Raw genomic sequence first — 21,164 nt, forward strand, 5'->3', positions numbered from 1 at the left:
TGAGATGAGTGTACTGGGCAGTTTACACGGTCACTGAAATGACTACTGATGTCACCCAAAAGGATGGTGGGATTTAGAGAGGACAGGAAAATTCACAAAGAAATGACAACATCTTTGATCAACAGGAGTAAGCTAGAGAGACCCTGAAGAAAGTGACGTGAAGAGTGATGGGAAATGGTTGAGGAGGTCTAATTACCAATGTTTCCCATCATGTGCAGACTCCAGATCTGAACACACGTTCACATACACAAACCCGCGACAGGAAAACAGAAGGAGACTATTTGGGGAAGGTAAACGGCCGAGAGCAGAAGAAGAGCAAATGTGAGCAAGAGCCAATGATGTACATATAAAAGGGCTGTAGGAAACCCATGAAAATTCAAGACTTTAAATAATTCTCTATGAGGATGAAGAGCAATAATTTTGAATTGAATTGTACCATGGTAGTACAAAAATATAATCCGCCCGGCGGTGGTGGCACACGCCTTTACTCCCAGCACTCAGGAGGCAGAGCCAGGCGGATCTCTGTGAGTTCGAGGCCAGCCTGGTCTACCAAGCGAGTTCCAGGAAAGGCGCAAAGCTACACAGAGAAACCCTGTCTCGAAAAAAACAAAAAAAAAAAAAAAAAAAAAGTAATCCTACCTAGTAAAAGCCTGGCTCAAAAACATCTAAAATGTTTCAACTGCAAGTAAAATAACTAACTTATGGTCTTGAATTAAAGGAGACAGAGGAGGATGAATATCTTTCTTCAAGATGCCCAACAGTGTTAGTCCAGAAGAGAATGCTAGAGTAAAAACAAAGAAAATGTGGGGCTGGAGAGATGGCTCAATGGTTAAGAGCACTGGCTGCTCTTCCAGAGGACCCTGGTTCAATTCCCAGCACCCATCTGGCAGCCCACAACTGTCTATAACAGTTCCAGGGGATCCTACACCCTCACACAGACATAGTTGCAGGTGACATGCCTATGTGTATAAAATAAGTAAATAACAAAGAAATGAGATTAATGTTTTATAAAACAAGTGTTTGTAAAGAAGTTTATTGGGGTTAGAAAAAAATCTGAGGCTCCAAAGCTTCCATGAAAAGTCTTCAGGGTGGATGAGAAAACAGAGTGATAAAAGGCTAGCTATGTAAAGAGTGGAATACAAGAAAAGACAGTTGACCAGACATAGCAAAAATAAAATGGTAGTTGAGCAGCTTGCTCTTTCCCTTTAATCCCGGGCTTTCAAAAGTTCCCAACGTTTGCCCAGCTCCTTTTACAACTATGGGCTCTTGGGTGTCTTCCCTTCCCTGCCTTTAGTTAGTGCGATGTCTCTAGGAGTGTTCATCTTTGCCATCAAATACTGGGTGGTAAGGAATAACTGGTGTCTTAAGATGATAGGACTGCAGACTTAAGAACAGCTGTTCTCAAGGAGCTGTAAGTAACCACTGCAAGAAACCTCACACCTGACTTGATTTGGATATGATATTCTTGACTTCTGAGCAGATGCTCAATGGACTATAGGCCATGAAACAGGTACTGGGAAGCTGTGTTTATGTAGTACTAACACCTCATTTGGGCTCACCAGGTAACTGGAAGTACAACGGAAGCCTGGCATCTCTGCTTTCATCATGTGTCTATCTCCTTCAAAGAAAAAACAAACAAAGAAAGAAAGAAAAGAGGGGAGGCCTGAGGCCTCCTGCCAACAGCCATACAAGAGCTCCAGAGTTCTGTCAGAGCCTCAGCCAGAAACACTCAGCAAAAGCATGTCTAGAAGCTGTGTGAGGAAAATGGTTGTAGATTGCCTGTTGATGTGGAGTAACCATTTGCACATTAATAGGTAACTAATACAGGGGCTGTGTCTAATTTGTTTGCTTCTGAAATACTTATTGCTCAAAGTTTCACTAAATTTGATTAGCTTTCCTTTCCATTACCATTTTCATCTGAAATTTTCCCGTGTAGCATGAATTGTTAGAAGGTCTTATTAATAAAAACAAACCCAAGAGCCAGATATTGGGGTAAGCGCTGAAAGATCAGAGAAACAGAGCAAGCCACAGGCAGCCTCACCTCGCCAATTCCTCAGCTGATTCTGTTTCCTCAGACTGGAAGCCTCTGTGTCCTCATCTGAATGGATCTCAGCTTAAATGCTGCTAAGAGCCTAAAAGCTTAACCAGGCTCTAGTTCCTGGTCCTCTTGCTTTATATACCTTTCTGCCTCCTTCATGTTTTTAACTTTATAGATAATTTGAAGTTTAAAAATGATGTTGTAGGTAGTATTAAAAAGCTTGTCCTCACTAAAAACTACACTGTGTTGTCCCCACCTGAAGAGAAACATGGTCCAAATGAGCCTTAAGATAAACAGGGCTGCTCCATCTCATCATAGCGGGCTATTTTACTGTAAACAGCTTTTATAATTTTGAAAGACAAATTTTCATTTCTGAAAAAATTTATCAAGCCTAAAAACAGTGCACAGCCACAGACATGTCTATAAAAAGATGTCTGTCAACTGTGTCTTCTACTTTAGAGGAAAGCATCTTGCAGTTTTCAGCTCACTGGCAGCTATTTCCAGGGGGATTTTTTTTTTAGTATGGTATAAAAACCCAGTCATGAATGTTAAAGGTCTTCTACAAACCAACTGATTTCTTCAATAATTCAGTCATTCCAAAGAGTCAGTTTAACAGCTTTCTTTACATTCTATACTATGGAATACAGCAAAACCTTCCTTTAAAGTCGAAAATTATATGGTAATAATTTGAAAGGTATTGAATGTCAAGAAAAGGCATAGAGCCGGGCAGTAGTGGAGCACACTTTTGATCCCAGCACTTGGGAGGCAGAAGCAGGTGGGTCTCTGTGAGCTCAAGGCCAGACTAGTTTACACAGTGAGTTCCAGGACAACCAAGGCTACACAGAGAAACCCTGTCTGGAAAAATAAAAATTTAAAAAAAAATTTTAAAAAGAAAGAAAGAAAGAAAGAAAAAGAAAAAGGAAGGAAGAAAGGAAGGAAGGAAGGAAGGGAGGGAGGGGAAAGGCATAGTTTCATCACTGAAGAAATGTAAAGATCTTATAGAGTTTCCAAAAATTCTGTATCGATAATATAAAATTTGGGGCTGGAGAGATGGCTCAGCACTGACTGGTCTTCCAGAGGTCCTGAGTTCAATTCCCAGCAACCACATGGTGGCTCACAACCATCTATAATGAGATCTGGTGCCCTCTTCTGTATACTAAATAAATAAAAATCTTAAAAATAATAATAATAATAATAATAACATAAAATTTAGCAAACAAACCCAGGCATAGTGGTGCATGCCTGTAGTCAGCACTTGGGAGGCTAAATCAGGAGGATCATGAGTTTGAGGGCAACCCAGGCCTTAAATTCCAGTCCAGCCCAACCTATTTAGGAAGAATCTTCCCCAAACAATAAAGATAGAACTGAATAAACAGGAAATAGTAAAATGCTGCCAAACAAGCCCTTCCCCAATTAACTAATATTCACACACACACACACACACACACACACACATTGGTCATTGAAACAAGGTCGTCTTCCTTTTTTTTTTTTTTTAATTTTATCCTGGTGTGGTTAGACACTAGACAGCCAGAGAATTGAACCCAGTTCCTCTGGAACGTCAGTTCTCTTAACCACTGAGCCATCTCTCTCCTTGAAACAAGGTCTTGCTAGTAGGTCAGGCTGACCTAGAACTCTCTGTGTACTCCAGGCTTGCCTCAAACTTAAGATCCTCCTGCTATGGTTTCCCAAGTACTAGGAATACAAATTTGAACCACCATGCCTTGATAGGCAAACTCTCTGCCACTGAGCTACTCCCCCAGTAGTAACTATATATTTAATCAACTGAGTCCTTTAACTAGGCCACTTCTTCACCTGTAAAATAAAATAGCATCTCATACAACTTCAGTAAAGATTAAATAAAGTACATAAAATAATTAACATAAGATTTGCTCATAGTAAACAAGTCCTTGGTGAATGTAATCAAAGTAATAATCAGAAAGACTAACACCCAAACATAAAACTGCTAAAAAGAAAATTCAGCTCCATCCCCTGATCTCCAACAAGAGATGAAGAGCTGGGGAAGAGAGCCAATCACAAATGAGCAATGATATAATCAACCACCATAAAAGAGAACCAATGGAGCCGCCATAAACATGCTAAGAAAGGGTTTTGGAAAGCTTCTAGACTGACAGGCACATCCACATGTCCAGAAGATGGTGCACCACAGTTCTACAGAGACTTCAGGTCCTGGGTAGGAGCCTTAGGGGCCTCCTCTTTCTTTGTGTCCCTTATAACACCTTTTACAATAGTCTAGTAATCAGTGCCCCCATCAGGTCTGAGACTGATTACAGCAAATCAGCAAACTGAGAAGGGGTGTAGGACCACCCAACTTGTAGCCAAGTTAGCCACTACCTGCAATTGGCATGTTTTCATGGTAACAGTTTTGTGGAGCTATCACTCAAATGGTATAGTCTGCACTATTTCCAGTAGTGTCAGAATTGAGTATATTGTAAACAACCACTGGTATCCACAAAGAACTAGAAGATGGTTTGATATAAATAAATAAATAAATAAATAAATAAATAAATAAATAAATACCACTTGGCCTCAATAGTGCTGGGGAATAGAAATTTGGGGGATAGGGAGCAATCAAAATGCTAACAAGATTAAAGTGTGTGTGGTTAAAATCCAACCACAGGGGGTATATGTTTTTAATTTCAAAGAAAGAAAGTAATGGTAGTCTACACAGAAAGCAGTCTTAACCAAATAGAAGTCCAGTCATCAAAAGGTATGGGAAAGATTCAAGTAAGAATGCAGTTTAGGGTTTTCTGATACTGATGTTATCTGTGTACATATGCAAACTCCTAACTAGGTGTTCAAAACCCTAGCCTGCAGAAATGAAGACAAGATAATAAGTCCCAATAGAAGCATTTGCCATGAGAACTGTTTAAAGTATACAACAGAGAAGATAAAGAAATGCCCTCAAGGTTAATTAACTGGAAAGTGTTAAGTGTTAATGTCCAGCTTGATTCTAGTAATGCCAGCATCTATTCTAGACACACACTGTTTAAAAACAGCCAAGGAACCAATTCTTGTCTGTGTGGAGGAGGAAATTCTCATTGATTCATATTTTATGAATAACTTTATCCAAAGAGAATATATCAGCAAACACTCAGCCAAAAATATCATAAGTCAATCATCAGCTAGTTTTATACATTGTGCTTTTCTATGAAATGTTTATTGAGGCTGGCTATAGTTCAGTGGTGGAGCACTAGCCTAGCATACATGAAGCCCTGAGTTCAGTCCTTAGCACTCGAACACATACACAGAGTATTAATCATCTACTTACAATAGATCCAATCTAATTTAAAAGATAGGCTACAATAAATCGTTAGGGATCAAAGCTAAAACTCAGCAGGGAGTAAAGGATCCTGTAGAAACACCCAGCAGCCTCCTCCACCTCAGCCCTGAGGATAGGTTCTTGAAACTCAGTCTGACTCACACTAGAAGGAGTTAACCCCTAGCTCTCCTCCAAGTACTCAACGCCAATCCCAAGACATCTAGACTCCTAGATGAAAATTTTCTCCATCACTTCTGTTCCGGCTTGTCCTAGATTGGTTTCTGTTATTGAGATAGAGGAGAGGGTTTATCTGCATCACAGATCTGGGGTCACAGTCCATTGAGAGAAGCCAAGGCAGGGCAGGACTGCGGAGGCAGGAGATGAATGAAGTACAAGCCATGGAGGACCACTGCTCACTGGCTTAAGTTCTCACGGCTTGCTCAGACGCTTCCTTAACAGCACCCAGGACCCACAGTGGGCTGGGGACCCCACATCAGTCATCCAGGAAGAAAAGGAACCACAGGCCGGTCTGTTGGCAGCCTTTTCTCAATTGATATTCCCTCTTCCCAAATGATGCTAGCCTAATGTCAAGCTGACATAAAAACTTGCCAGTCATAACATACTTAAAGGTATTTAGAAAAGACCCTGGTCTTTCCTAAAAAATTATATAATAAGAAGTTCAAGGGTCTAGCCAGGCGGTGGTGGCGCACGCCTGTAATCCCAGCACTTGAGAGGCAGAGGCAGGTGGATCTCTGTGAGTTCGAGGCCAGCCTGGTCTACAAACTGAGTTCCAGGATGGCCTCCAAAGCTACAGAGAGAAACCCTGTCTCAAAAAAAAAACCACACACACACACACACACACACACACACACACACACACACACACACAGTTCACGGTCAAGATAATTTGCATGAAACATACAGATGGGTTATTTACTAATATTATTTGAACCCCAGATTCCTAAAACTCATCCCATACTTTGTGTTTCTCATCAAACTCACATTAATTTATGCTGTGTGAAATATAAAATTTCCTCAGAGAGAGTGGGGAAGATCTGAGGAGGACTGACCGATGGACACTAGGTTACCATCATCACACAGGCACAAGCTCTGGCGTGCCACCACGCAGGACAGTGACTACAGCTGAGGGAGGCGCCTGGGGTCACCCCTCTTGGGCAGGAGCGGCACTGCACTGGCAGGTTTGAAACCCTCCCCGGGCTTCCTCTGCATGAGACCGCCGCCGCTGCCCCAGGCGGGTTTCAAGGAGAGCTGCTCCGCCCCCCGCGGCGCGCCTCGCTGCACAGCCCTCACCCACCCCACCTTCTAGAGCCGCCACACTCGCCTGCTTAGCTCCTCCAAGAAGCCACTTGCCCTTCTAGCTTGGGCTTTTATGCTTTTTATGGGTTTTGTTTTGCTTCAAGCTTTTGAATTTCAGCCAACTGCTTTTCAGCAGAAGGAATGCCACACTGAAAGCCCCTGGAGTAAGAAGTTACCTCCGCCTTCCTCTGCTGCAGCCTTGAAGTTTTGAACAATTTATTCCATACGTGATGAAATAATTACATAACTCCATAATGGTTCTCTCAGCAGTAAGGAATCTCAACGCGGATAAGGCCCACTCCTTTACTCCTCACTGAGCAGTGCTCATACAGAAAGCACACTTATAGAGCTCCCACTACACAGGAAGTTCTTGTTACATGTTCTGTCACAGCACTGACATGTGCAAACATTAGAAGACCCGGGTTCCCAGCTCATAAATTGTACCACAGAGTTCATGTTCCGAGCTACTAACAAGGATTATTTACAAGTATAGGATGCCAGGCTAGAATGTTGCTTATAAACTAACAAATAAACCAGGTGGTGGTTCCTCACGCCTTTAATCCCAGCACTTGGGAGGCAGAGGCACGTGGGTTTCTTGGGTTCAAGGCCAGCCTGGTCTAGAGTGAGTTCCAGGACAGCCTGGGCTACACAGAGGAACCCTGTCTTTAAAAATAATAATAATAATAATAATAATAACAACAACAACAACAACCACCTAACAAATAATTCACTCCCCAAAACAAAGCATGCATAAACATGGAGCCAAGAGGAAAAAAACAAACAAATCCTAGAAGAAAAAAGAGCACCTCGTTTGCTTTGCTAGAGTTCTGACTTTTTTTTTAAAAAAAAAAAAAAGCAAGTAAGGGTTTTAGGTAAAGAATTCATACCCAGATAATCAGCTTTTCAGCATGATAAATGAAACAAGTAAATTAGTTAACGATACAGATGAGGAGGAACTTGCATCAAGAGACCCTGGAGGGCTAAGGATGGAGGACTTGCCTTGAGCCCACAAAGTCCTGGATGACTCCCCCCCACCCCACCCCCACCCCCACACTGCATAAACTAAAACTATGGGAAGTGGAATGTGCCTGAAATATCAGCACTTGGAGGACAGAGGCAGGAGGATGAGAATGTCAAGGTCATCCTTGGCTATGTATCAAATTCAAGGCCAGCCCAGGCTATACAAGACCCTGTTGAAGAGAAAGAGACAGACAGACAGACAGACAGACCGACCAAGAAAGTGTGCATTCTGCACTTTATGACTTATCATTTCTCTGTCTTATAAGAAGCTGGCTCCAGCCAGGTGTCCCAGCACTCAGGAGGCAGAGGTAGGTGGATCTGTCTAAAAAAAAGCTGGCTCCAAGGAGAGGTGAGAACCGCAGAGATATAAGGAAACCATAAATTTCTAGTGATAGGAACCCTGTCTGAACCAATCAATGTTGACAATATAACAAAGAAACCCAAAGGTATACTCAGATCAAACGAAACCAGAGGTCAGTGAACTATGTGCAGTGTGGGATTCTCGGCTGACTCCTATACTGGAAGAAACGAAGGAACAGGCATTAGTGACAACTGACGAAACTGAAGACAGAAATGTGCCGTCTGCTGAATGAAAGATGATTGATAATCAGCCTATGACACACCATCCCCTCCATCAGCTAGACAGCAACCTCCTAGTTCCGTCTCTAAATAAAAGAGATTTGAAGGGCAAATCTTCTCTTTGTTTAGTGACCCGAAACAGGAAGAACAGGTATTAAACGGCCTCAGAAGTACACACAAATGCTTTATGTATGATCAACAACTGCTTTGATCAACAACAGGACTTAGGTTTGGTTTTCCTACCCTCAGATTTCATGTCAAGCACATACAAGCACATACTAGCAATCACCAGGCCATTTTTAAATGCAAGGTGCTTCAAGCCACTTTCTCAGCACTCCCACGCCAGGCACTGTGGGTGCCGGGACATAATGAGGACTAAGAAGACACCCCTATCCACTAGGAGTGATGGTGCATACCTTTATTCCCGAATTGGGGAGGCAGAGGCAGGCAGGCCAAGCTCTGCAAAGTTCTCAAGACTAGCTTGGTCTACACAGTGAGCTCTAGCACAGGTGGGACTACACAGAGAGACCCAGTCTCAACAAGAAGAAGACAGGAGGAGAAGTCACCATCCTCATCACAACACAACAGGTGTAATTCTCTTTGCTTTATACTTGAGGAATCCGAGGCTCCTTAGGTTTATCACCTAGACTAAGATGAAATGGTTATAGCTTGAGAAAGATAACATATAAATCCAGGTCTCCCTCCAAGTCTCACCTTTGTTAACTGTATTATCCCACAGCCTTAAGGATATAATCAATAGTTCCTAAGGGAAAAAATATATATACATATAAGTTCATTTTTAATTTCTCCATTTCCTCTAGTTCAATTTCTTTTTCTGTGTGTGTGTGTGTGTGTGTGTGTGTGTGTGTGTGTGTATTATATCTATGCAAGTATGTGCATGTGTGGAGACCAGAAGAGGACAATAGTGTCCTGTATCACACCCTACCTTAATCTCTTTAAACAACTCAGGGTCTCTCACTGAACCTGGAACTAGGCTGGCAGGCAGCAAGACCCAGGGATCCTCCCATCTCCATCCCCAAGTTGTACATGTACATGCAGTAGTGACCTGCTTTTCTCATGGGCCCTGGGATGCAAACCCAGGTCTGCCTGCCTGTCTCTGCCCCCTAGTTGTATATGTACATGCAGCAGTGACCTGCTTTTCTCATGGGCCCTGGGATGCAAACCCAGGTCTGCCTGCCTGTCTCTGCCCCCTAGCTGTATATGTACATGCAGCAGTGACCTGCTTTTCTCATGGGCCCTGGGATGCAAATCCAGGTCTGCCTGCCTGTCTCTGCCCCCCCCCCACCCGTTGTACATGTACATGCAGCAGTGCCCTGCTGTTCACATGGGCTGTGGGGTGCAAACCCAGGTCCCCCCTATTTTCTCTGCCCCCCAGTTGCACATTCAGCAGTGCCCTGCTGTTCACATGGGCTCTGTCTGGGGTGCAAACCCAGGGCCTCTCGCTTGTTCAGCAGGAACTCTTACCCATGCAGTCACCTCTCCAGCATCTCAATCTAGATTTAAAAATGTTTTGGTTTCAGAGTGGTACCATACAAAGAATTAAAAAAAAAAAAAAAAACACAAAACATATAAAACCTCCTCCATAATTAAATTAGAGTCATTTTTCCAAGTAATGTTATCAGAGGGTTCAAAATATCAAGTAATAATTTAGTATAGCCAGGCGGTGGTGGCGCCCAACTTTAATCCCAGCACTTGGGAGGCAGAAACAGGTGGATCTCTGAGCTGGAGCCCAGCCTGGTCTACAGAGTCCCAGGACAGCCAGGGCTATACAGAGAAACCCTGTCTTGAAACCCCCCTCCCCAAAATAATAATTTAGTATGGACAAAAATAATGAGAGGGAATGTGTTAGAAAAACTGATAATCTTTCCAAAGCTCACTGGTCTGCCAAAAGTCAGAATCCTACACCTAAGCAGTTGGTTTCCTGGACGCGGTTCTAATTACAGACAGAAGATCCTGCTAGTGCTGTGTAAAATTCTCCAGGAGACATGAACATCGGGATGAAAGGGTCCAGAGAATGGACAACTGCATCAATTACCCATTTAAACAAACAGAACAGAACAGAAGGAAAAGACTTTCAAACAAAAACGCGAGGAAACTTCAAAAAAAATGATAAAACTTCAAACAGAATTTTTTCACATCACATTTCATTCTTTCAGTACAAAAAAAAAAAAAAAAAAGATCAATGACTTAAGGCGATTCTTAATTATCCACTTGACTGGGCAGATACTACACACCTCTGGATGTGTCTCAGCTTTTCCAGGAACAACTGGATCTTGAGGGCACTAACCTAATCCATTTTAATCCAGGGATAGGTTCAAATATTTGAACAGAACTGTAAAGGGTGAGGTCTCACGGATGAAGTAGGATGCTAGGGGATGTGCGTTGGGGTCTTGTGTCGGCCCTGGCTCTTCCTATTGCCCCTCTTTGCTTCTTGTTTTCCATGTGTGTTCCTTTCCCCCTTACCGGTGGCACCTTTTGGGAAGGCAAAGCCTATGCCTGCCTCATCTTCCTATTCACTAACCTTCTGATTTCATGTGAGGGCTAAAGCCCCAACTGACCAAAAACAAGAAAACTTCCTGGAATGCTGGGGGCTGATGTTCTTGCAAGACAACAAGTCACATGTTTTCACTTCAATAAACAAGGTTGGTTGCCCCAACTGCACAGGATGTGCTTGATCAGACATAGGCTGGAGATAGGTAGGCAGGAAATATGTCAGGATGTATGCTTGCCCCTATTGGACAAAGGTGAAAAGTACAGTAGCCTTGTGGGTTTGGCCTGTATAGGCACCGGACTGACCTAATTCAGCACCATTTCTCTGGGAATCCTGGCTGTGGATCTGGCTACTGTTCACCTTCCTGGTCAGCAGTTAATAAAGCTTGCTTCAGTTGGACCATCGTGGATTAGGTCTTCCTTCTCGAATTTCTCAGGTTCAACACTCACCAGACTACTTTCCATCAAACAAGCTTTACATATACAAGAACGTGAATATATGAAATCCAGCTTTCAACAGCCATTACTTATACAGTTACAGACAGAATTGTTTCTTCCTCTAAACTTCTTTTTAAACAGAAAAATGTTTTGTTAACTAAAGAACCAGGAATTCTCTCCTCCTTCCTCCCCCCACCCCTTCTCAATCTCTGTGTAAGGATAAAAATTGTAAAAATCATGCTTGCTTGTCATGGTGGCACAGTCCTTTTAATCACAACACTCTCTCAGATGCAGAGTCACATGGATCTCTGTGAATTCCAGGACCAATCAGAGCTACAAAGTGAGACCCTGTCTCAAAATAAATGTATTTTTTTAAATTGTAAAATCCAGCAATATAGTGCAGTGCTACCCTAAACAAGTCTTTAAAAAAGAAAACACTGTCAATTTATCTCCTAATGGTTTTTTCCTATTATTTTTTCTTTTCGGGGGTGTAAGAATAATGAGAACCTAATTAAACAAAAATAAGCTTCCTAGTGGAGCTTTTCATCTGAAACATTTTTCCTTACGGTATTATTTTGATCATATTCTTTCCCCTCCCCCACAAGCCTCCCTGATCCTCCCCTACCTTCCTACTTACCAACTTCATATTTTTTTCTTAAAAAGAAAAAAAAAAGGTGGATACTTTTCTTAGAACGTGCCTTTCACTCCTAAAGCAACACCACAAAACCTTAATACCTTAGTAGTGGTATCTATACTCCAATCCCGGCTTCTGAGATTAATTTTGCCATGTATAAACCTCAATTTCCAGTCATCAATAAACACGTCTCTGGCACAGTCTCTTGTTTCCCTGCTGATTTTCTGTGATCACCATGACGATGGATTAAACATCGCATGTAAATATTAGTTAAGTACTTTGCTCTGAACTGAGAGAGGAGGGGCTGGGGGTCGACAGGGTGCGTTGTGCAAACTCAAAAATGCAACAAAGATGGAGTATTGCTTTCACTTCTATGTTTGCCCTTTACTATTCTAGGGCTTGCTTTATTTGTTTGTTGTTTGTTTAGCGGTGATTTTGTCAAGTATCATGTAATTGCTGTTGGGTCACAAAGATGCTAACCAGGGATCCGATTGTAAGTCATTCTGCTGGGTTAGAAACAGCTCGAAAGGTCTTGCGGTTCAACGCGATCATCGGTTTTGAGGGTCCCTGAGGCCTCGCGGGCCACGGCAGCCTCGGTCCTCGGCACCCGCGGGGAACCCGGCCAATCTGGGCGGCCCCGACGGGGTTCTCTTGCGGCCCTGATTAAAGCGGTTGTTTGGGTATCTGTAGCGGGAGCCCGGCGCAGCGTGACCTCCAGGCAGTGCTCTGCCGCCTGGCGGAGGAGGCAAGATGGAGGCGGCGGGCGCCTGGGGCCGGGCTGGGCGGGGTAACGGCGCGACCCCCCGCAGCGGCCCCCGCCAGGGTCTAGCGCCAGCTCGCGTCCACCGGCAGGCCGCCCCCCGGGTACCCACAGCCCGGACCGCGGCCGGCGCCGGCGTGGAGGCGCCGGGAACAAGGACGCCATTATGAACCTCCCCGGTGGGAGCCACGGCGGCGGCCCGCGCGGACCTCCGCGGGGAAAGGGAGGGAGGAGGAGAAGGCGGGCGGGCGGGCGGGGCGGCCGAGGGCGGAGGCGGCGGGGCGGAGCCGACGGCGGGGACGCGGGCTGGCGCCGCTCCACGACCCACCGTCTGCCCGCCGAGGGGCTCAAGATGGAGGCCTCGCTGCGCGGCCCCCCGGTCGTGGCTGCCGCCCCATCCGCGTTCCTACCTGTGCCTTCCCGGTCCTTTTCCTCCGCCATCTTGGTGCGCAGCCCGTCGCCCGGGAGATGCCCATCCCAAACCCTGCGGGCCACGCGAGCGGGCGCTGCGGGGGAGGAAGCCCCTGAACGCGCGGCGGGGCTCCCTCTTCCGCCCGCGGCCCGCTCCGCAATTCCCCCCCGGAACCGAGGCCGGAGTGCTTGAGGCCTAGGGGAGTCATGGATGAATAAGGTTCCGGAGCCCGCCCTGGCCTGTTTGTGACTGTCCCGAGAGCTCAAGCACACCGCGCACCTCCCTGGAGGTCTGCCTGCCTCGTTTGTTTGTTTATTAATTTGCTTTTGAGATTTATTTATTTATTTTTGTGCCAAGCTCGGGTGCAGAGCGCGCAGCTCCCCCCCCCCCCCCCCCCGTCCCGTTCACACCCGAAAGGCCGCGCGCCCGGCCGCCCCGCCGGCAGGTCCTGTGGGTCCCCCGGGTCGCCCTCGAAGCGGAGCCCCTGTGCAGCCCTGGGAACTGGAGCGAAAAGGGACGTGGGCCGGCTGCCGGAGGAAGCCAGGCCTCTCTCCAGGATCGCGGGAGAGGACTCGCTGAAGAAAAACAAGTGCAAAATAGACACAAAACACTGCGTCGTCAAGGCTGCAATTTCTGATACAAAATAGTGTTCTCATAGCAACTAATGCATTGCCGGTCTGGTCTCTCTATGACACACGTTGATGTGTTGATAGGGCAATTTGGCATGACCTCCCAATGAGAATTTTGAATCCCAGGTTCCTGAGAAACTTGGCTATAATGTTTTGTTATTACATGGATAAGGTCAACATACTTGGATATTTTCTTTTTTAAAAACACTTTTAAAATGCCTAACAATGTGGCTCATCTAGTTTTAATCCTTAATGATATATCAGGGCATGTGTGTATTTATTTAAAAATTTATTATAAGAATAACAACTAAATGTTGAGGCCTTTGCCCGGCGGTGATGGCACACGCCTTTAGTCCCAGCACTGGAGAGGCAGAGGCAGGCGGATCTCTGGGAGTTCAAGGCCAGCCTGGCCTACAGAGCGAGCTCCACGACAGGCACCAAAACTACACAGAAACTCTGTCTCAAAACAAAATAAATGTTGAGGCCTTTAAAATGCAAAGTATTAGTATTTAAATTTTTATTACCGGTTTTTCTTAACTGAATTTCTGCAATCACAGTGAATGAACCTTCAAAGCAGGCCGACTGTATTCTTCATTAAAATATTTTTTCTATACAAGATAACTATTTGAGGGGCTGGAGAGATGGCTCAGAGGTTAATTCCCAGCAACCACATGGTGGCTCACAACCATCTATAATGAGGTCTGATGCCCCCCCTCTTCTGGCATGACATGCAGACAGAACATTGTATACATAATAAATAAATAAATAGATACATGAATGAATAAATAAATAAATAAATCTTTTTTTAAAAAGATAACTATTTGATGCAGTGTCTGGCATTACACCGAAAATGATTACAAACTTGAATAATCACAAAATGGAGCATATTGGGAAATACTTGTAGGGTGAACTAAAGTATGCACAATAAATTTAACATCCCAAAATATAGAAGAGTAATCAGTACTCATATTAATATTCACATTTCATGTGATCGCTTTTCTCTCCCTGGAGACAAGCACATGTGAGGAGGAGGAGAACTGACCAATCCTGATTGCAGAGGCTCCTAAATGTCGCCTGCTCCCTAGTCTGTCTCTGCCTCTCCTCCAGTGGTCCCCTAGTCCAAGAGCTTCTCAGAATGGTCTATAGTGCTTCTGTTTACTTGTTTCTACCACACACATTTCCAGCCAGTAAAGCTGTGCTACACTGGGGCATTCTGTCTGAAAGTGTGTGTGTGTGTGTGTGTGTGTGTGTGTGTGTGTGTGTGTGTGTGTAAGAGAGAGGGAAAGAGAAAAAGAAGTTTATGTCTTTGTTTTAGTGTTTTGTAATAGAAAAATTCTAGGTGCCCAGGCTGGTCTTAAATTCCTGGGCTCCATTGATACCGCTGGTTCAGCCTTGAGGAATACTTAGAACTCCAGATGCGCACATGCCCACGTCTAATTTGAAATAATATAGGTCTTAAAAATGAAGACAAGTTATTGTTCTCAATGACTTTTCCAAGAGGCTCAAATTCAGTAAAATTACTCTAAGACAGGTTTTCCTTTTACATACTTTTGTATCAGTAAAAGTATTAGTAGCATATGGTAAAGAAAATGGAACCCTTATATAAGTATTAGTACATATACCCAGTTAACATTTTAAAAATTGAACAGAGGGCTATTCCTCAGCCATTAAAGTCTAGGCTCACAACCAAAAATTGAGCAGATTTCTCTACAACCCCCCCTCCCAATATTTTGTACAGTCTACTAAACTATTCAATAAAGTATTTCATTTCAGTTATTTGAAATCATATCAATATGTACTTCTTTGAATTCCTCTCAACTATTTAAAATAATACCATCAAATCAGCTGTGGAAGATCACATTTGTAGTCTCAGGAGACAGAAGCAGAGAGATCAGTTCAAGGTCATCCTCATCGAGCAGTAAGTTCAAGGCCAATATATGCTTGGAAAGTTTACTCAGCAGTAAAAGATGCATGTTTACCATTCATAAGGCCCTGGGTTCAATCCCCAACACCAAAAAAAAGAGACCACAATAAAAATAAATAAATAAATAAACAAACAAATAAATAAATAAAAGCTTGAATGAGCTACATGAGACCCTGTCAAAAATCCTTAAATGATTAACTGAAAAACTGTTGAGCAGGGTTGGGGATTTAGCTCATTGGTAGAGCGCTTGCCTAGCAAGTGCAAGGCCCTGGGTTCGATCCTCCGCTCCAAAAAAAAAAAAAAAAAAAAAAAAAATGTTGAGCTAGGATTGGCAATTCATACCTATAGTCACAGCACTTGGGAAGCTGAGACAAGAAGACTCCTGCAAGTTTAAGGTCAGCGTAAGCTATATACTAAGATCCTATATCAAATAGCCAAATTGGAAAAAAAAAAAAAAAGTGGCCGGGAAGTGCTGGCACACACCTTTAATCCCAGCACTCAGGAGGCAGAGGCAGGCGGAGGCAAACAAACAAAAAAAGTATGTTAGCTAACAGTCCCCCTCCGAGTTTAAAAACAAAAGACAGATCTTACCCATATGCACAGTACCTAGCCTTGTTGGAGCATATTTTAGGTACTTAATTTAATTTTTCAACTGGCTAATTAACAATTTAACACAATGTCAAATTATTCTGGAAAACGTCCCAGAGATATTATTTTCCATAAAAATACAGGTTTATTTCCTGAGGACTAGTTTTCATGGTACCAGAAGGGACAGTACAAGCTTCCAAAGGAGGGGAGCAACCAACAGTCCTACCCAGCAATGATGTCTATGAACCATAACACGGACCAGCATGGTACGGTAACCTTAAGAGTAAAGGGTGGCATGCACACCTTGGTAACAACCAACCGCTCTCTAGTTGGACTTAAGACCCACTCAACAAGAGGAAAATCATGCTTGGTACTGGAATCCTAGCCAACTACCCAGAGCTAGTGAAGTCATGGATCTTGGAGAACTGTGGTGGTTTGAATAGGAATGGCCTCTAGGCTCATATATTTAGATGCTTAGTCATTAGTGAGTGGTCCTGCTAGACAGGATTAGGAGGTGTGGTATTTTTCATAGGTACTGGCTCTCCTAGACTCCTGTGTTTGAATGCTTGGCCCATAGGGCCAATGCTTGGAGGTGTGGTCTTGTTGGAGGAAATGTGTCACTGTGGAGGCAGACTTTGAGGTCTCATAGATGCTCAAGCCTTGCCCACTGTGACAGTTCACTTACTGTTGCCTGGGAATCCAGATGTAGGACTCTCAGTTCCCTCTCCAGTACCGTGTCTGTATGTTGCTTCCTGCTGTGGTGATAATGGACTAAACACCTGAAACTGTAAGCAAGCCCCCAGTTAAATGCTTTCTTTTATGAGAGTTGCCTTGGGCATGGTGTCTCTTCCCAGTAATAGAAACCCCTAACAAGAAAGGAGCTGTGAGCAGGGCGGTGGTGGCGCACACCTTTAATCCTAGCACTCGGGAGGCAGAGCCAGGTGAGTTAGAGGCTGGCCTGGTCTACAGATCGAGATCCAGGACAGGCACCAAAAACCACAGAGAAACCCTGTCTCGGGGGGGGGGGGGGGGGACCAGGCACTGTGGCCCTCTTGGAGTAGCTGTGGACTTTTGGAATGAAGTGTGTCACTGGGGGTGGGCTTGGAGGTTTCAAATGCTTAAGCCAGGCTCAGTGTCTCTCTCTTGCTGCTTGCCAATCCAGACGTAGAATTCTCAGCTACCTCTCCAGCACCATGTCTGCCTGCGTGTCACCATGCTTCCTGCCATGACAATAATGGCCTAAACCTCTGAACTGTAAGCCTGCCCCAATTAAATATTTTCCTTTATAAGAGTTGTCATAGTGTCTCTTCACAGTAGTAGAACATTGAGAAAGGCAGGAACCTTTGAAAAGGTTTAAAGAGCTTGCAAGGAAATCCACTGCTTTTGTTGTTGTTGTGTTTGTTTGTTTGCTATTTCTTGTTTTTTCAGGACAGGGTTTCTCTGTGTAACAGCCCTAGCTGTCCTGGAACTCGCTCTGTAGACCTGGCTGGCCTTGAACTCACAGAGATCCACCTGCCTCTGCCTCCCGAGTGCTGGGATTAAGGGTGTGTGCCACCACTGCCCAGGTACCGGAAATCCACTGTTGTAAGTGGATTTCATATAGGAAGAAACATGGCAAGATAAACCCCATCTCTGTCCTGAGATTCACATACTCAGAGAGTCTGCCTTTCCAATGTTTCACGTGCACACAAGGGATGAGCTAACCCCAATGCTCATCACTGCTACAACCTGCTACATGCATGGTAAGCAGCCTATTTTACTTGATGCAGTTGACTATCTTTCAGCTCGCCCTTCTCGGTTCCCACCTTGCCATTATTAAGCCTTGCTAAGCAGATGTGACCTTCACAAATTGCTGGACCTCCAAACACAGGACAGTGAGAAAGGGGCACCTACTACTCTGGTCTAATTCCAGCTTCCAAAGTGTGGGCACGTCCTTTCCCTTGATGCCTAACATCAAGAATGTCCATGTCATCCCTACCAATAGGTCAGTAGTCTGACCCTGTGATCTCAGAAGAAGTCTTACCAGATGACAGCAGAAAAGGCCATGTACCTCACTCAGGAGTATATCAAATGCTAACATGCAGGAACAGTGGGTGGACACCCAGAGCCATATACTCAAATCAACACACCAAGGACTGGATTCATGACAGAGCTGCAAGTTAAAAATAGTTCTTTTCCAGCTGGAGATGTCCCAGAGCTGGTAGAATGCCTGCCTAGCGTGGGCAAAGCTCTGAATTCAATTCCTAACATCCTATAAAGCAGGTATGGTAGTGTATGGGCACTAGGGAAGCAGAGGCAGGGGGATCAGGAGTCCAAGGTCAGCCTTGAAATTCAACACCAGCCAGGGCTATATGAGACCCTGTCAAGATTCGTTACTAAACTGTGTGAAATACTTTGTATATACTATGTCTTTTCATCTTTATGAGGTTGTTCACACTCCTGTTTTACAGGTGAAAGATATCTTTATATAAATGGTATGCTTGTGATATTGTAGGTAGTTAGGTGTCTAGTCTACATTACAGCTCATCTGGGCTCTATTTCTCTTTTATAACTGTGCCAATGGGAGATCCTACTTAGTAGCCAGAATACTTGGAGAAAAATGTTAAAGGCAAAGATTCTCCACAGAATTAGTCACCTCTCCTTGTGGGTTTTTGTTTGTTTGTTTGTTTGTTTTTAATGTGCTTCAAAACATGAAGCAAAGCATCTGGCAGAATCTCTCAGAGACATTAAAGGAAGCAGACAGGGGTGTGTGTTCCTTGTCCAGCCAGGACAGACGATGATTTAAACGAAAGGCCTGGCCAGACGCTGGCTCCGCTCCACTCCCCACCTTGCTGCTGACTGAGACTTCAGGCCTCCTCTGTCACGAAGGAGGACTGAAAGTTGTAGCCCTGGACAAGAATATTTTCAGAGCCAGAGGTAGCTTCAGTGTTTGGAGATGGTGGACACAGGAAGCCAGGCTGCGGGCAGCTTGAAAGCACGCAAGCCTCCTAGGAACCGCAGTCTACAGGAGCAGCCACACCCCCAGCTTTTCTCCCAAAGCAAGGCTCCTTCTGCTTCTCTTTAAAACACATGTTGACACAGAAAATGGCTGTTTAATTCCCTGCTCCCACGGCTCCAGTCCCTAAGCAACAACTTTCAAGGACCTCTTAAGTAAGTCTCTGTCCTTTGTGCGCTGACAATGAGACCGTCCGAGCTGAGAGCCTGCTGCTCGGCTAGCCCAGCGCAAGCAGGCGAAACTCAGACAGAAACAGGTGGAGGTGGATGCTCCCAAGGAGTTCAACATCCATGGGACTCTGCTGATCCTTTCCTTCCCCAAACTCTGCATAGCTCCCCACTCCCTTCCATAAAAACACCCCGATACTATAAAATAGTAACAATGGGGCTGGCAAGATGGATCAGGAGGTAGAGGAATACGCTCCCAAGCCTGACGACCTGAGTTCGATCTTTATAATTTAGGTGGTGGAAGGAAAGAAACGGTTGCTGCAAGTGGTTCTCTGACCTTTACAGGAGGACACTGTGGGGCACCTGCACACACACCACCCACCTCATACAACAAGAAAGTACAATTATTTTAAATGGTAACAATACGTCTGGGGGTGTGACTCAGTAGGAGAGGACTTGCCTAGCATGTTATGACGCTTTGGGTTTGATCCTCAGCATGGAAAAGAAAAAAAAAAGAGGATGAAAGGAAGAAGAGGGAAAGAAGAGGAGGAAGAAGAACACCTCTGGGCTGGAGAGATAGCTCAGCTGTTAGGAGCCCTTATGGCTCTTCCAGAGGACCTAAGTTTGATCCCCAACAGCCACATCAGGCAGCTTACATCCACCTGGAACTCCAGCTCCAAGTAATCAGATGCCCACTTTCGGCTTCTGTAGTTAGACCTTAAATGAAGGGTGGCTGTCGACCCAAAGATTGAAGAAATGCTTATGACTGCCTACACAATAGCTTCCCCCTCTAATGTGAAAGTGGAAAGTAAAAATCACACCTGCTGACTGCCTGGGGATTGTTCTGTGGACTACAGCTCAGTGGTGGTGTAAACGAGAAAGGCCCCACAGGCTCATATATTTGAATGCTTGGTACATAGTTGGTGGAACTGTTTGGGAAGAATTGAGAGGCGTGGCCTGGTTGGAGGAGGTGTGTCACTGGGGTGGGCTTTGAGGTTTCAAAAGCCCAGTCCAGCCCCCCACCCCTCTCTCTCTGCCTCCAACTTGTGGATCATATGTAGCTCTCAGCTACTGCTTCAGCACCATGCCTGCCTGCCTGCTACCATGCTCCCTAACATGATGGTCATGAACTCACCCTGATACTGTAAGGAAGCCCCCCATTAAATGCTTTATTTCTATAAACCTCAGTCAGAGTATTTGCTCAGAGTAATAGAACAGGTAACTAAGACAAGCTCCAAACAGATCTTTGAAATAACGTTTCATTTATGTTAGCATTTGTAATAAGAGATGGCAAACACTCCAAGGAAAACTAAAAGATTTGTCTTCTGGGGCAAAGAAATCCAGGAGTGAATCCCAGTGCACGGTTTATTGGTTCCATCACTTTGCTTTGGTTTTATTTTCTTGCGTATTTGTTCTGTAGTGATGGCAATCCAACTCAGGGCTTGGAGAATGCTAGGAAAGTGCTTTATCCCTAAGCTGTGCCCCCAACCTGGCTATAAACATTTGCATATATAACTTTTTCTAATGTATGACTTCGGTTTCGGATATGGACACAATGTACAGTTCTCCCTTGACATATTGCTGCGTTTAATTTCTTTGGACTCTGTCCACTCGACCCTCACGTGACTCTAGGGCCAGTAATCCTAAAACGAGAAGCATCTGCCGGTGTTCTAGGAAGCGTGCCAGCGCTCACACGGGTGGCCTCACTTCATCATTGCAATAGTCTGATGAGGCATTCTTCACATTAAGGTGACTCCTAAGCTAAAGATGAGGAAACCAAGCGAGAGACCACAAGGATAACTTCTTCAAGAGGAAAATCGGCTCTATTTACCACTCATGGCCCCACCTCCACCCCCAGCCTCTCCGGAA

At 44.6% G+C, this 21,164-nt stretch overlaps 1 protein-coding gene across 3 annotated transcripts in view; it reads right to left on the bottom strand.

Annotated features, from left to right (window-relative positions):
• The window catches only part of Efcab2 (EF-hand calcium binding domain 2), a 131,234-nt gene that overhangs the window by 81,740 nt on the left and 28,330 nt on the right, over positions 1-21,164 (bottom strand). Inside the window, exon 1 of one of the 3 annotated variants that reach the window (XM_036202331.1) lies at positions 12,991-13,245. The exons of the other annotated variants lie outside the window; for them this stretch is intronic. Within the exon in view, the coding sequence (XP_036058224.1) occupies positions 12,991-13,021 (31 nt within the window). The 5' untranslated portion in view covers positions 13,022-13,245. Of the gene's footprint in view, positions 1-12,990; positions 13,246-21,164 lie in introns of those variants that run through there. 3 annotated transcript variants of the gene reach the window in all.

This window comes from Onychomys torridus, chromosome 11 (assembly GCF_903995425.1).
Source record: "Onychomys torridus chromosome 11, mOncTor1.1, whole genome shotgun sequence".
Lineage (NCBI taxonomy): Eukaryota > Metazoa > Chordata > Mammalia > Rodentia > Cricetidae > Onychomys > Onychomys torridus.